At 40.4% G+C, this 17114-nt stretch overlaps 1 protein-coding gene across 4 annotated transcripts in view; it reads right to left on the reverse strand.

Annotated features, from left to right (window-relative positions):
- Positions 1–8453: 8453 nt before the first annotated feature.
- ehmt1b (euchromatic histone-lysine N-methyltransferase 1b) overlaps positions 8454–17114 on the reverse strand; it is a 34322-nt gene continuing 25661 nt past the window's right edge. For all 4 annotated transcript variants that reach the window (XM_067574855.1, XM_067574852.1, XM_067574854.1 and 1 more), the window contains exons 15-26: positions 16742–16864; positions 16379–16480; positions 14790–14894; positions 14543–14697; positions 14258–14428; positions 13745–13889; positions 13564–13641; positions 12936–13051; positions 12480–12566; positions 10382–10460; positions 10067–10242; positions 8454–9858 (exon numbers count right to left, since the gene is read on the reverse strand). In XM_067574855.1, the coding sequence (XP_067430956.1) occupies positions 9669–9858; positions 10067–10242; positions 10382–10460; positions 12480–12566; positions 12936–13051; positions 13564–13641; positions 13745–13889; positions 14258–14428; positions 14543–14697; positions 14790–14894; positions 16379–16480; positions 16742–16864 (1527 nt within the window). In that variant the 3' untranslated portion in view covers positions 8454–9668. The remainder of the gene's footprint in view (positions 9859–10066; positions 10243–10381; positions 10461–12479; positions 12567–12935; positions 13052–13563; positions 13642–13744; positions 13890–14257; positions 14429–14542; positions 14698–14789; positions 14895–16378; positions 16481–16741; positions 16865–17114) is intronic.

Here is a 17114-nt window from a genome sequence, read left to right on the forward strand (position 1 = left end):
AGTGAAGTTGCATTCATTTCATTACATTTCACAGTGTATTTATGAATAATATGTTTGTATGGTTTGTGTAAAGACTTAACCTGGAATACAATGAGCAAACAATCAAGGTTGGTAATTAGACACTTCAGTCTAATAAAAGAAGAGCGTCCAATCATTGCAGACAACATTAAATTGTAAAGAAAAGCAAATTATTCTGCATATTGCTGACTGACGAATGCCATTCAATTTTCTGTCCACTAAAGCATAAACCTTCCATCATGCTCTGGTTGAAGGCTTTCTGGAAAGAAAGCATCCTATACATGCACTCATGATCTTTCCAGATGGTTGACCATTTCCAACCATTTTCAATGGTTGGCTCATTCTGCAATCCATTTTCACTGGGTCATTGCCCGCGGGTCAGGGCCTATTGAGGGCCTGTGAATCGCAAGGGAATAAGGAGCTTATGACCATTAAAGCCAAGACGTAGAATTATTACCCATAACACACCCAACTCCCCTGATTATGCAACCAGAATACTGTTTTCCTGACAGTGAATTTTAAGTGGAAATGGGTGTAATGGTTACTTTTACCATTTTGTCTGTGTTTCCTGTGGTTTTTATTTTTGTATTGGTCCTGTGGAGTGGGAAATTCAACTTCTATCAGCTCATAGAAGGCATGGATAAATTAATAAGCATTGTTATTCAATTACAGCTAATGCTGTTCTCACTGTCGCCCACAGAGAAGATCCAGCTGTCTGGTCATGTTTGTCACAGAAGCTCTGGCTTTCCAGCCTTAGCCATTTCACTGCAAAAATATATTTTCATCAAATGTTAACGTTATATGATTATTATAAAGCAGCCTTGTTTTAAACTTGGTGATAATGCATTTTTGAGATAATCAACTGGGTCTTTAAGGGACTGTATGAGCAGAAGAATTATCTCAATCCATTACAATGGTTTTTCTCATAAGAATTTGAAAAATACTTATGACTTGAGATTATTTCACTTGCTTTCAAAGCAACTCACAGCTTTTAAGACTTTTCTTGTCTTTTTGTGTGGGCTGCTGTGAGCTACCTCAAGATTTCAACACTTTTTCCATATTGAAATGAGTGAGACCGCTTCAGAAACATCATAAATAATACGGTGAATAATGTCACCGCCTGGAAGAATCTTTCAGTTGTTTTAAGAGAGAAAACACGAAGATTGGAAGGGTGACCGTTAATGTAGATTTTTTTTGCAGCGTTAAAAGACTGGCGGAGAGTGGAGAGCGTGGGCGACTTCAGCACCATGGAGAGGGCTCCCAACTAAGACAACGAGGCGGTTCTGCAACCCCGGAACAGCGGTCTCTTTTCCAGTTACGCATTAAAATAAATAAACGGTGCTTTGTCATAATAATAGCCCATTTTATGACTGGAGAAGATGGGGGCTGGAGGGCAGCCAGTGAAAGCAGCAACAGCGCTGACTTACCATTGCCCTTTTACGCACGCAGCTTTTTATTGACTTCTAGTTGCGTAAATCAATAGAGATGTTTGATCATTATTAACTAGAACGCTGGGATTGCTGTCCATGCCCAGTAGACAGTTTACAGCTGACATTTTAACAAAAGAACTTATCAGTCGATGTGGACGCTTAGGCTCTAAATTGAACTGGGAATAGAAAACGCAACACAATAGGCGGATGTGGAGTCTTTTCAGTGCCCACACCTATTGAGAAAACATCTTTGTGTCATGTTGAACAGAGATAAGAAGCGGAGCGACAGGTGCAGGCAGCGTTGCGCAGAGAGGAATAAAGAAAGACACCGTGGTAGCTACTCCACAGGCGAAAATAACTGATCATTCAACAGCACAACCTGAGCTGAAAGCTTAGAGCGCAATCAACATCAGCACCTAAACTTAACAGCTAGACAAACAGGCCTGCAGGCGGTGGTGTGTTTCTGCTTTTCAACCCTCTGTGTGTGGTTGCCACGCAAGGACAGACAGGTTATAGGCTACAGATGCACCTGCTCTATGCGTGGTGCCACTGGTCAGGAAGGATATGGCCACTCTGTTATTCGCTTTGCATACTTCCTGATGAGATTGTCCTCGCGGAAGATGAAGAGGGAGCGGTTGACAGTGAAGCAGTTTTGTTTGACAGGGTTCGGGTTGTAAATGGCCATTGTCCGGGCTCTCTGGGCCATCGACTGCTTGTACATCCTCTGGCCACCCGGAGCGCCACCACCCCGGGCTCCCCCTCTCCCAGCGCCCGGTGCACCTCTCCCTCCGCCGCCTGCGCCTCCTCCATAGCGGGTGGGTAGATCTTCTGCGAAGCGAGCCATTCTGGAAACGCACAGATCCAAAGGGGAAAATCCAAACTGGTGTCAGTGGAAATGGAGGGGAGACGCATCACAACAAACACACTTCATCCAAACCACAGCTTAGCGTTAGAGTGTATACAGAGAGCGCTGCGTTTGGAAGATGAAAAAATAAGGTGGCCTCATTGAAAACCATGTTCTCTTGATCCTGTCCGTTCATTCATCTTCCGTGAAATTTAAAACATGAAAGTTTGAAGCAATAAAGCACTTCAGCTGTAAAAAAAAAAAAAAGAAAGAAAAAAAAAGAAAGAAAAAAAAAAAAGAAAAAAAAATTCACTTCACTGAAGCTGTTGCATCCATAGCAGCCGGGCTGTGAGTGGAGAGAAATCAGGCTGAAATGAAATGAGATCACCCTGTCTCTGTCCAAAATCCTGACAGCATCGTGTCAGCATCCAAACACCAGTTGAAACGTTCAGGGTCAGTCAAAGATGAGCGGGAGCGTCAGAAAACACGGACATCCCTATGTTCCCTTTTCTAGCTGAAAGCAACAATAAAACAAGCCAATCCAACGCGAGCAGTTGTCCTGTGATTTCTGTTTGATCGCTCGCTGTATGGGGGGGCTGAAAGCTATAAGTCCTCAGAGGAATAAGGAAGAGCGCATGTGACCAAAATGAGCCTATCGGTGACTGGAGCGCACAGGCACGCTCACAGTCTGATGGCTGAATTTAAGAGACTGTAAAACTAATGAAGTAAAAAAAAAGCCCCTGCGGGTCAAAACATGAGCGTTAATCAATCTTTCTTTTAGTATCATCAGGGGACCAACATGGTTCTATACAGGATGAGCTTCAACACTTTGCACGGCAAGGCACAAGTTAAAAGATCAGTCCATTTTTCTCAGGAACTTGCGGTGGGGGGATCAGTAAAAATGACACTTCGTTAATAGCTTCAACATACCTGAATCATGTCACTGCTCTCCACGCTTGATATCAGCAAAACGCACTGGAGCTTCACTCCAGTAAATCAAATGAACTGCTGATCTGCTTTAAAAAGGATTTGTCATTACCAAAGATCAGCCAGTTGAATCTTTGGGAATATTCCTGGATAGTGAACTCAGTTTCTCTGTGAATGCTGACTGTTTTCTAGGAAATATCTGCAATGTATCTATCTGCTCAATCTGCTTAATAGCTTTGGAATAAGTCAGCAAATGTATTGTTTAGTCTATAAGTCCCTCATCAAAAGTGTTATTTATCATAGGAAGGAAGTAAACAAGCTATTTTATGCCATCTTAACTGGAATAAGACATACAGCAGCTTAAAGCATTCACAGACCACTAGGCCTATAAATCAGGTAATGTGGCCTGTTTAGTTGAACGTTAATTGCCGTTGGGAATGGTTTGTGCATGGCGTTTACCGGAGATGATGGCTATGCTTTTCAAATTAGATTAAGAAAGAATTAAAGAATTTAGAAAAAACTTAGATCTAAAGCTTGTGTTTGTTTTCATTTCTTTTTAACAGTCCCCATATAAAAGCAATATGAAACCAGTGTACTGCAGGTCATAAACTGAGCTGTGTCACCTCATGAGATTTACAAAATTATGTATTGGGTTGTTTTATAGATACACAATTAGCAGATGATAGGATACTTCTCTGCTTTTTTCAGTTTTTTGTCATTTAATCAACATAAGCTACGTGGCCAAAAATATATGGACAGCCAAACATTACACCCATGTGTCATTGTGTATTCAGACAACAGTTTGAGGCAAAACCACATGATGCCATTTATTCCTGAACAATTGCGCGTGTGTGTGTGTGTGTGCCTTTTGCACACACTTCAGACTTTTCTTACCTTTTTATACTTTGCATTTACAGGCATTTGCATGGCCAATAATCACTCTAATTAACCAAGCAGACTAGACTAATTGTAACTTACCCACGTCAAGAGGCCAATTATAGATTGATACAGTCTTGCGTTTTTTTTTTTTTTGTTGTTGTTTTTTTTAGTTTTCTTTTTCTCATTATTAATTTAGCATCTATAAATCATGTTTAGCCCCCTGTTCACATCATCTACAACCAAATCATTAACACAAATGCACAAGATACGACCGAAGAGACATCTAGTGGTTCAGTTAATGTACTGCAATTAGGATGCAAGACTGTGCAGCTGTGTGGGGATTTTTTTTTAAGACATTACATCGTCAGAGGAGCCACAGTATTAATACTCCAATCTTGTGGAAATAATAACTTTCCTTTTGAAATCACATCACTAATTTCAAAGACCTGGAGTGGGTTATGAGGTTCTTTTGTAAACAGTAGCCTACTGACGAATTGTTAAGTGAGGATGATGAAGCTTAATTTAACCAACAATTGACTGTTTTAGTTTTTCCTAAAGGCAATTTAAATGCAGGGGTTTTCCTTATAAATAAGTATTTAATGACGGTGAAAGGGTTGTGTGTCTGACCTGCGGGGCCACAGCGTGTTGTTCAGGGTCTGGTGCTTTTTGACAATGTGACGCACACCATCTCTTCTCCCCGCCCTGCTCGCTCCGTCCAGGTGTAAAACTTTGTCAAACTTCTGCCCGGTGTCGGTGTTACGGGCTCTCCATGACTGCTCCTCCGGGTCTCCGGTGGAGGCGTGTGTTCCCTCCGCGGACCCTGGCTCCCCCTCCCCCACCCGCTGCCCGGGAGGACGCTTCCTGTCAGGTGACGGAGCCCAGGTATCTTCGTACTCTGTCCCCAGGGTGAGCATCCTCCAGGAGCCAAACGTGGCTGAGCGCACCGCTGGTGGGCGAAACAAATGTAACGTAAGTAATTTCGCATCTGTCTCAAAAACAAAGCTGTGCCAAGAAGTAATGGAAATACTCCACCGAAAGCCATACTGAGCCACACTTACCTGTGAAAGGTGAGAGTGGAAAGTTTTGTGCTCTCTGGAGAGGCAGATTCACGACATTGTTTTAACGTAACTCTGATAAAGCATAAATCTCAACTATGCGTGGCTTTTGAGGATTGTGTCATCTTCACCTCATGCTGGTGCACCAAACCTTAATAGGCCTTTTTTCACAGAAGATATATTGTCATGTAACGGCAGGAAGAGCACAGGTGTAAACAATGAAATTAACGAGGGCTAACATCTATTTACAGTAGATGCTTCAGTTTCAGGGTCCTGGTATTATACATGTTAGTTCACTGTCACAGCTTACTTATATAACAGAGCCCGTGTTAATGTTATTAATAACACCTGAGTGTTTCCTTCTATGACAGGTCAATATCTCAAGGAACAAAGAAAACACATCCTTTCTTGTAGCCCCCAAGAAAGGTGGAGTATTATCTTAAACCACTGTACATCCAGTAGACTGACGTTGCCACAATCTCCCTTGATAATCATTGTACAGCTTGGTCTCCCAAATAGTTCCACAGATCTGTTATAAAATAGGCTATGCTCAGTTCAGATACAGCCTTACTGGCAGGTTTGAACAGGGATGTGATGGCATTGCATTAAGAAAAGTGACAGTTATCGACAAGGAACCTATGAATGATTTGAATCAGTGATTTGTGATATCCACCTGTATTACATCATTTTAAAAAGCAAGGATTAGAGCCTGAAAAAGAAAACAATTTTGCAAAATATATTTTTTCTGCTTTTCGATCCTGTTTTGATTTGACCTGTTGAGGGGAGGTCCTGACCCTGCTGTAAACCAAAGGACCTTCACTCAGGATTTAATGCCTCAATGGTTCTATACAATACAATAAACACTTGTGAAAAAGAAAATCTTCTGGAGATGTGAGCAAATGCAAAGAAAGGTGTTAACAACCAGAGTGAACATACCGTAAACCAGAGTAGATCGTCTCTCTGCCCATCTGGAGTTGTGAGGAATTGTTCTCTTCATAACTGCTTTCCAGGGTTACGGAGATCTAACTGAACAGTGGAGTAAAGCAAATTTTTGACACACACAGATCATGTATGACTGCCTGCAGGAGGTTCCCCTGAAAGGCAGCAGAGCAGGGGCACGAGATAAAAAAAATCAGAGTTTCTCCCACTTTGGAATGCGGAAAGGCTACTTCCTGTCCTGCCAGTTAAGGACCTTATCATCAGACCAAACGTCTTGATGCTCAAGAAGAAATTTCTCATGATTCAATTAGTGACTGTTTTCGCCGTCCACCCTGGTAATCAGGAAGGGAGCAATCAACGGCCAGTTTATGAAACCTAAAAGGCCTGCAGATGCACAATCATCCACTTCCTGCTTTCTCCTTCTTGGTGCTACAGGGGACATTTTGAGTCCAAATCCACAGGGTGTTTGTTACTACAACAGCTGAGTAGATTCCTGTTTTTACAACTTTCTTCCTTGATTCCTTTCTTCCTGAGTGAAGTTGCAAAGGTGAAAGTTAGCTACATACATTTACTACTGTACTGTACTGTACTCAAGTACAGTGTAAAAGTATTGTAATGAAATTGATCATTTCCATTTTTGGAGACTTTCAGCTTCACAGGGAAATATTGCACCTTTAACTCTGTTGCACATTTATTGGACAGCTGTAGTTCAATCACTTGAGATTAAGATTTTACATTCAAAGTGAAATAAACTCGTAGTATATTAGTGTTGTTGGGTAAAAATCTTGCATCATCAAATGTCAGCTTTTCATGCACTCTGAAAAACAGTTAGCTTACAAAATGCTTTTTTAGCCAAGCTATGGCTCTAGGGATACCGCTGCTTGGGCAGGTGGTCAACATCTTTGGTCCAGACTGAAATATCCATTAACTATTGGCTTGACTGCCATGAAATTTGGTAGTTATATCAATGGTTCCCAGAGTATGTATTCTAGTGACTTTGGTGATTGCCTGACTTTTCCACTAGTGCCACCAGTAGGTTGACATTTTTGGTTAAAATATTGGTAAAATATTTCCACATCTTTTGGATGGATTGCTGTGACATTCATGTTCCCTACAGGATGAGCTGTGATAACTTTGGTAATCTCTTAACTTTTTAAAAAAAAAAAATCTATTTCAATTTGTCCAATACTTTGTTTTATGCCAAATACCTGAAAAACTCAGCAGTACTTTGTGTTTAATGTGTGCAAATGTTAGTAATCAGTTAAGTGTGATAGCATGCTAACTGATGGTGAACATTGTAAACATTACTTGCAGCATGTAAACATTTTGATTGTGACCATGTTAGCATGCTGACGTTAGCATTTAGCTGAAATCACCACTGTGCCTCACACAGACATCTGCTAGCATGTTTCAACATGTATTTTATGTCAAAGGATTCTTTTGTTATCCTGCTCATTAGAGCTTTGCTCGGGGTAATGTGGGGCGGACCCATGCTGGGAATTACATGAAGTCAGGTCAACACAGCAATACGAATGGTGCAACTGGAGAGTGAGAGAGATGTCAATCAAGCACATTTCGTATACACCTCCACTGTCTTGAAACAAGGTTTAATCAGGCAGACAAGTAGACACCTGTGAAGATGGAACACTGGTGTGTAGAGTCTTTAACAATGAGTAATTTAATTTTCTTTTTCAATTCTTTAATTTCTTGCTTGTGAGGAACTCTAAATCTGCCTCAGTGTATGAATTGTGCTACATAATTAAACTTGTTTTGGCTTTTAATACTTGAGTGCCTTTTAGTGCATGGATTGAATCCATGATTTTACTTTCGATTGAGTATTTTTCTATTGCTGTATTACTACTTTTATTTTCTGCTTGAATGCTTTAATACTTCAACACTTCAGTTCTTGCACCACTGTTTAGTTGTAGCTTCTATCAGTTTGAAATGAGCCCTTCAGCAGCTTTCCGAATCGCAGCACAAATGAGAGGCTTTGAAAATCTAAACTCATTAAAGCAAACGGAGTGTGGGAAGTGTCAGCCGCTTGGATGCCACAGCTGCTGAAATATTTCAGCGTTGGGCCCGGAGCCTGTCTGTCAAAACTGAGCTGCTGCTCGGTTCGTACAGGGTCAAACTGACTGCAGGCTCCAGTCTGAAGATCTTTCAGCAATGCATTTGTGGTTAACAAGATAAGGAGCTAAAAAGAAAGCTTTTCCTGGACATGAAGAAACTGCAAAATGACAGAGCTGAAGAAACGCAAGAGCCAATGTGATATTTAAATTCTGCAGCATTTTCAGGTAACATTGTAGCAAACTGTTTTGCCTTCCAAGAGAAACTCCAACGAGTAAACCATATCAGAATAAATGCATTAGTATTAAATTTATTGAAAAAGACACAACCAATTAGATGGATGGTTCAAGGTCCAGGAATATGTAACAGAACGTAATGGAAGTGCATTTTTATAACCTTTTTTTTCATTTATACCTTTCAAGAGTTTGCACAACAGATACTGCTTTACTAACAACATTTAAAAAGACAGGTTGGTTTCTGTCGGCAAAATCATGAAACAAAATTATAAACAGACTAACTACAGTAACTACGATTAGAAAACTGGAGATAAAACTAAACATAAAAAACTTAAAATGTTCTCTTATTTTACAAACTATGTTCACTTGGGTAATAAAAATGAAAACAAAAGTAAAAACCTTTGTGAGCACCATTTTCTTGTTTTTTTTAAACTCTGTTTCAGTTTAATCAATTCTTCCACAACTGTGGGAAAATATCTGACACATTAAGATCCCCTTAAACATGCTTAATAAAAAGGTCGGCCAATTTATTCAGACTAGAAACACCTCATTTTTGAGGAGTAATACAGCATCTTTCTATTGGACAATCTATACTCACTTGAGTAGCAAATTAAAAAACAGTCCACTTTTTGTACAATTTTTGTCTTTAACATCATTTCAGTTAATTCATGTTCAGCTGCGGTGGCAAATGTTGGACATGTCCTTTCAAACACTGCAAGGAAGATGACACAAAAAAGTGGCAACATAATTCAATATTTATCAGCTAATTTTGCTGGAATGGTTCGTGATTAATGACCGCAAAGGTCAAACAAGTATCACCCAGCTGTATGCCGAGGTTGTCTTTGCAAAAAAGACGATACCCTCGTCCCGGAAATTCTTTGATGACTCTGAGAAAAGTCATTTAACGCTATCAACAAATTATCTTAAAAAAAAAAAGACAAGAAAGACTAAATGCACAGTTATCCTTCCCAGTAAAGTTATGTACAAAATGTAAAGACTGTTTATTGTTTGCTGAGCGTGACAACACCGCCCCTTGCTCTCCGGTTAAACAAGGTGGAATAAAGGAGCAGTAAGTTCCTGGATTGTGCATCTTGCTCTGTCACAACTTTTTATGGGTTTTTACGAAGGTTGATGGTCCATGGGTTTAATCATAAGTGGAGGTACAGTACAAGTTCACTGATAAAAGTTCAAAGGTCATAGAGGATAAAGACAGGCATCCCTGTGTGTCCGTCAGTTATATGTACGTGTACTGAAGGTTAGTGTGAGGAAGTTTTTAAGAAGGACTGGAGGGACTGTTGGAAGAGCTGGTGTCAGGTGATGCGCTGGGCTGCTGCTGGTCCTCAGGTGTGCTGTCTGCCTGCAGCGACGCCATGGCTGCTGATGAGTACTTGCACTTAGAAGAGCCACATTCGCAGCTAAACAGCTTGCTTTTGACTTCCCAGAAGTGGTCGCCGTAGTTAAATCTGAGAGGGGAAGGTAAAAAGCAAAAAATCCTAATCAAAACCTCCCAAACTTTTTTAAACCACAGCACCCTTTCATAGGAATTTTTCTGTCAAGAACACATAAGGAAAATGCCAAGAAACTGCAGTACAGAGATGCCAATAATGTGTTGTGGTCATTTAGTAGCAGTGTCACCATTACATAGTTCAAATACAAGACAATATGTTTTACCCAAGCTCCTCTCCAGCCTTTATGTTTTCACTGGCGAAGAAGGCAATGTGTGGAAAACGCAGGTCCTGGTGCGTCGTGAACACTCGACACGCAAACAAGTTGGGCTCACACATGTGGTTGAGGAAACGGCTGATGTTTCCATAGAAACGGGCATCTATGCAGTATAGATCTTGTGGCTGGGAGGGGGAAAAAAATGAAAAGCTCAAATGAAAAAAGAACCTTCAAGTGCACAGCCGAAATGAGAATTAAAACATTACAGAAATTATGTCCATTGATTAAGAGGGACAAGAACTCGGAAAGTCTGTTTTACTTTACCTTATCATCCAGGCTGAACAGGTAAGCGTCATTTTGCCTCATCTCTGCTTCTGCTTCGGAGATGATCTCACCGACGTACCTGTTCAAAAGCAGGTGACCCGTCAGCAGCAGTAGACATCACTGGAACATTTAAAAACTGATGCTGTTTACAACGCGTCAGCTTTCATGAGCCTGGAATTATAAGGTTTTATTCGGGAAGACTGCAGTTCTGAGATACTGAGCTTCAAAGATTTAACATCCCTGCAGGTAAACCTGTGATGCATTTTCAAATCTTATAAATTATTTAATCCTGAAGGTTATTTTTAATTCAATAAATAACACCACACACATATTATTCAACACATGAATAAGTGGGTAACTCAATTTAAATGAAAAAAAAGGCAGAAAAACTTACCTTTTTGTTTTAGAAAATGACAAGTTAGCTTCTTAAATTACCTGTAAATTCTGGCCTCATTCATTTCATCAGATACTTTCTAACTAAACATCTTCAGACTGTTCTGATAAACTGGATGAACTCAGATGAACTGAGGTTAAATAGAGGTGCATTCCGGGGTTATACGATGTCACCACTGTCATTCTTCATACAAACAGCACAAATGAAGTCTTTATTTGTCTGTAATAACTGAAACTTTGCTTTGAAACTCAACCAGCAATGTGTGAGCAAAGACCAGCCACACACACAAACAAAAAAGGCAAAAAGACAAAATGGCCCATGATACAACAGTGAGGTGAACACTAGAGACTTGTAAACACACATCTTTCACATGGCTTGTCACAGCTGAATCTTATGCAGTTCGTAGTGTGCTGCCTGTTTAATTAATGCATTAAAAACTATGGGTTGTGCCTTTTTTTAAATGGCATACTGCTTATGTGTCTTAAAGTGATCTGTAAATATTAGAGCACCATTTAAAAATCTGTTTTAATGAATTATCAGTTTATTAATTGAACACTGAAAAAGTACATGATTATAGTACATGTTTCTTCCCATGACAAGACCAAAACCGACAATAAATGGATCTACTAACAAGTATTATCTGTGTAGCCAAATCCTGATACATCTTATTCCTCTGTGCCATAGAGCTAAAACACATCAATGATTCACATTTCCTTCATTTCCATGAACACTCACCTTGTAGTTTATTTTAAGTCGATCCAACATACATCATCCCTCTGCTGTAAAATGTTTATTAATCCACAGCTGAAAATAGTCCCCAAGTGCATTATTTCCTCCTGTTTAAGCAAAGTTTGCTAAAAACAACAGTGTCCAGCAGCTTTAGGAAATTACTGAGCCTTTTTCAAAAAGGAAACTACATATTTTTGAGAACTTTTTAAAGATTTACAGTTAGGGCTGAAAGCCACGGACAAAGCAGATAACTCAGAAAGTATTGAGAAACAGAATAACATAATTGGTTTTGGTCTTTTCATGGGATGCACTGACAATTAAAAAAATACAGAACACAGACATATCCTTTTAAGTTACTGTGCTTTCTTTGCCAACACACGCAAGTTACATTAGAAATAAAAGGTCCAGCACACTGTCTAGAGCTCCCAGCAACAGCATTTTATTGAACAGACAATGTTAAGATCTGGAATAGTTTCTTCAAAACAACTTCCAGAGGGTTTTGGTTTTGAAATTGCACACAGAACGCTAAATTTAAAAAAATCATTGAACATGAAAAGCAGAATGAATAATTAAGTACGCCTCTTGTGTGCTGTGCTCACAGTCTGAGCTGCTACCATCTGGCAGGAAATACAGACACTGCATATGAGAGAGTAGCAGGTTTTTAAATTGGGGAAAGAGTGACACAACACGCCTATTCTGTGTCGTGCCCAGATTTCAAAATCATTTTCAAAAGTTAATGACAGGTCTGCAAGGATGCTAACTGTGGCTGCATGGCATTATGGTCTTTTGAGGCTAATGCCTGTGGAGAAATTTGCAGTTTGTGTTTTTTTCCTGATGTAAAATTAGAAACTATGCTGGGAAATACTGAATAACTGACTGATTTGTGGTACAAACAAAAATCCACCAACTAATAGGTTTAGAAATGCACAGTTAATTGCAAACAGAAACAGTGTTGTGTTTGTAAATGGGACTTACTCGCATATAAAGGTCCCCTGCGGTATGTCTTCCAGTGCCCGGACACCCCAGCCCTTCTTACTGGTCCTGAAGAGCTGAAGCCTGGTCCTGGAAGATCCACAAGTTTTAAGTTACAGTTTTATTTTTCTCAGCTCTCTATTTACCTTTACATTCACAACACAGCCTTCTACTGAGATGTTTGAATAGTGCTTCCTTACCCAGTTCTACAACTCTAGAGGTTGTAAACAGCTGTCTAAGGCTGCTGCCAACTGTACTTTACTAGCATGTATGTTTACATTTCTCAATTCCCTGTGACTGTCTTATACAAACAGACAGAAATCACTTGACAAAACAAAGATGACCTTTATTTATCCAGACTACATGAAGTCCAGAAGCTCTTTTTGCCGATCAATGCTCTGTGCAAGATATCTGAACTATATATTTTCTTTATTTAGCATTGAAATGCATTTCAAATACCTGAGTCCATTTTGTACTACGCGGTTCTTGCAGGTCCTCCAACAGGAGCACGCATGGTTACACTCAAAGATAATGGCAGGCTCCTCACGGCAGAATTCAGGGAGAAGACGCCCGCTCTAAATGTGACAAAAAAAGATAAGATTTCCAGTGGCCAGGGTGTTGTCGTACCATAGACTTCATATTACTGTATCATGGAGTCTTGACAACCACCACAACATAGGACGATATTTTAGACGATAGTGTGCTTTCAACTTTATAGCAACAGTTTGGGGAAGCCTCTTTCCTGTTTCATCATGATAATGCCGTAGTGCACAAAGTCAGCTCCATAAAGAAATGGTTTTCCCAGTTTGGTGTGGAAGAGTGACTGGCCTGCACGGAGCCCTGATCTCAACCCCAGGCTGAACGCTGACACAGAGCCAGGCCTCATCACCCAACATCAGTTCCAAGATCTTTTGGAAAGAGTCCCGGAGAGTGGAGGCTGTTATAGCATCAGATTCATGCCCATAGTGTTGGAATGACATGTCCAGCGATCACGAGGCCGTATACTTTGTTCGGGTGTCCACATACTTTCAGTTATATCTTGTTTAAGAGGACTGATTGGTCTGTCCATGTAGACATCCATCCTTACCTTGTCATACCAGCAGCGCAGACTGAGTTGTCCACACATGCAGATACTTGTCGAACAGTCCTCCTTACAGACACAGTACTGTGAACCATAGAGGAGAAAAATAATCTTGGTCACTTGATACTGCTACATAGAAAGAAATATCTTTGTCTTGAAATACCTGATATGATGGCCTGTAACTCACCTGTAAGTGTGTTATGTTCCTGTCGATGTTCATGGGAGAGGTGACACAGTTTTCTGGGATGTATTTGTAGTCATCTGGGTAAGGTTCACTGTCGACAGCGTTGACACAGGGAATGGGGACTCTCTCCTGCCCAAGAGCTATGTCACTGTAAACAAAACACACATAATGGTTAAGGGGGTGTGTCCTCAGATGATGTTGCAGTGCGTTGAGCCATCAAATTAGTGCAAGCACACATTCCTGCTAGATTACTTTGTAACATGAACGCTGGATTCCTCCCAAGATAGGGGAGAGCTTTTCTCTCCATTTTCTATAAACTGCTGTGCAGTATTTTGCAGTCTGATAAGCCTTAAACTCGACCTGGCCCCACTGGATAGCGTTTCGTCTTCTCACCTGTATCCCTTGCCACATTCCCATCCCAGCCCAGCCTTTTGCATTTCTTTTAACAGTACTTTTTTCATCTCAATGCCTACTTAATCACTCCCAGTGATGGGGAAAGCGCAGTATAATTTCAACCTGTGAAGAGCTTTTTCCTCTGCTCGATTGAGCCCGGCGTTCTTGGCGTCCCTCTCCCTCCTGTTGGCCTGGAGGGCCGCCCAGGCCTTTGAGTTGTGGCTGCAGCAATCTGGAGGAGTTTCTCCCTCACGATTCTTCAGAAACACATCTGCTCCTCGAGACAGGAAAAGCCTGAGGAGACAAAGACCAAATTTTACTGATCATCAACAACAAGCTGGTTTTCAATAACTTCTCAAACTGCTCTTTTGATCTTCTAGTTTTTAAACTACAGTTCAAACAACTGACGTGACACAATCCAGACGATTCTCCCGAGCAGCGATGTGTAGAGGAGAGTCTCCGTGGATGTTGACTGCCTGGAGATCACAGCGGGTGTTCAATAGCAGCTCAGCAATCTCCACGCTGCCGGAGAATGCTGCCCAGTGAAGGCAGATATTCTCTTCCTAAAACAGTAATAATAAACCATCAATTACATAATGCGTGACTCTTCTGTAAAAAAATGTCAGACACAGGGTGGACAGAAGTCTTAGCCAACCTTGTCTCTGATACTGATGTCAGCTCCTTTGGTCAGAAGAAGCTTCACCTGGTCCACATGTTTGTACTCTGTCGCCCAGATCATGGCTGTCCAACCTCCATCATCCTGAAGGGAAAAATACTGTTTCAAGCTCAGCAAATGGACCATATATCAGCTGAGTACAGTTAAAACAACACAAAAAGAACAACGTAATGACAATTCTCACAAACAAGGAGAAAAACAGTGCTTTTTTTCCCCCCAATCTTCAATGACAATTGTATTTAAATATGAAACAGTGCTGTTACAATTTGGTGCAAAGGTTCATCCAAGGAGAGACTGTCATTACGTCACAGTTGTCCTAATGGCTTCCTACTTGCAAGGTCAGACATTTCAAGCAAAGACGCAGTGAAGTTGTTTCTCTGAGATCTCTCTTTCTATATCTGATTTACTGGCATAAAAGTGCATTTGATGGATAAAGCATAAAAGAAAAAGAAACTTATCATCAACTTTATTTCTTTCTGTCTGTAGCATCCAATGGGAGATCTTTCCTCAGAGCTTCGTGAGTCGTCATGACATTTTGAAAATGAGTAATAAGTGGAATGTTTGAACTAAACAACGGCGGGTGAACCTCCCTTACTTGTGTACGGATTAAACAAACGAGCTATAACATGTTAGTGATCTTTAGCTGTTTCCTCCTGCTTCCAGTCTTTATGCTATGCTAATCAACTCCTGGCTCTAGCTCAGTAGTTAAACTCTTAGCAAAAGTATGAATAAGAGTTAGTGAAGTTTTCCCAAAATGTCCAACTATTTCTTTAAATACTGCAGTATTTCACACACAGGCCATACTGCCAGTCGCCTGACATGGCTAAGGGTGGATTTATATTTGCTCAGAACTGATTCTTACGATGTGTTGTCCGACCACGTTGGATATTACATGTGTTTTATAGCCGTTCTGAATGGCTTCACTGAAAGGTGTAGTTAAAAGCTAACTGTCACAGAGGGGGGAGGGGAACGGTGGAGACACGATATCATTAAAATACGGGGATAACAATGCATATTTACACAGTCTCTCCTAGAGTCATAGTGTTGCACTCTGTTGTTCACATGAAAAGTGACAAATAGTTGTGTCATGAATGATAAAGGAGACCTAGAGAGAGAAGTTGAAATTCTGGCTCCTCTCTCACCTCTTCACAGCTGACTAATCACTGTGTGAATTGGGTGTGATTGTGGAAAAGCTCCTCATCCTTTCCACTGTTCGACAAGCATGTCTTAAGGAGTATACAGCCACCTTATGGCATATGCAATATACTGTAACTTTCAGCTCATCTTGCCGTGACAGGTGAAAAAAGTTCATTCATCCCTTTCAATCAATTGTACCGCCATGATCCTGACAGTCAAATGTTAAGAACTAATAACTGAACACTGCTGAAGCATTAATTATCAACTGTAAGTCTAAGCCACCTGGACAGATATGTGCATCTGTGTTATGGCCAGACTTGTGATCAAGTCCCTTACAGAAAAAATGCTATTGACATCACTGAGTTCCCAATGGGGAAATCTGTACACCTAAAATCATTGAGATTTTATGACTGAAAGGAAAATGTACTGACCTGACAGTTTATGTTGATCAATCCTGTGGTAAGAAGGTGCTCAACAATGTTGTAATGGCCAGACTTTGCCGCTAGGTGGAGACACGTGAACCCCTCTACATCCTGAGAAGAGCAGAGAATGAAGTTATTGATCATTTCTCAAGTCAAGTCAAGTCAAGTCTCAAGATAAAAATATAAAAAAATATATATATAAATTTGAATGTCAACTCTGAAAGCCAAGTTCCTTTCTTCTTTGGTGAGAAACCAGTGTGACACCTTGAGTCAATCTTTTATTTGGACTAAAAGGATACAAGAGAGAGCTACATGTATGACAGCTGCCAATGAAAACGTCTGGTGTCCTGGAGAAACCTCATGCAGGTTTACCTTGTGTGTGGCGCTGGCTCCAGCTCTCAGCAAATACATGACCACCTCCATGTGGTTGTTCTCACAGGCCTCCATCAGTGGCGTCCGCTGATCTTCATCACACATATCCAAGTTCGCACCAGCCTGAAGCGGGACACATGTAAAATGCAACCATTAACTCAATTCAACTTTACTTATATAGCATCTTTCAAGCCCAAAGTGCTTCACATAGCAAAATTAAAACAACAGATACAAAAATAAATAAAAGCAAAATAGACAATAAAAATTTTGCAACACTTAAAATTACAAGAATAAAACAAAGTTTCAAAAATAGAATAAATAGAATTAAAGTCATCAGGGATAAAATGATATAAATATATAAAGCCAGATTAAA

Source organism: Thunnus thynnus, chromosome 19 (genome assembly GCF_963924715.1).
Source record: "Thunnus thynnus chromosome 19, fThuThy2.1, whole genome shotgun sequence".
NCBI classification, from domain to species: Eukaryota; Metazoa; Chordata; class Actinopteri; order Scombriformes; family Scombridae; genus Thunnus; species Thunnus thynnus.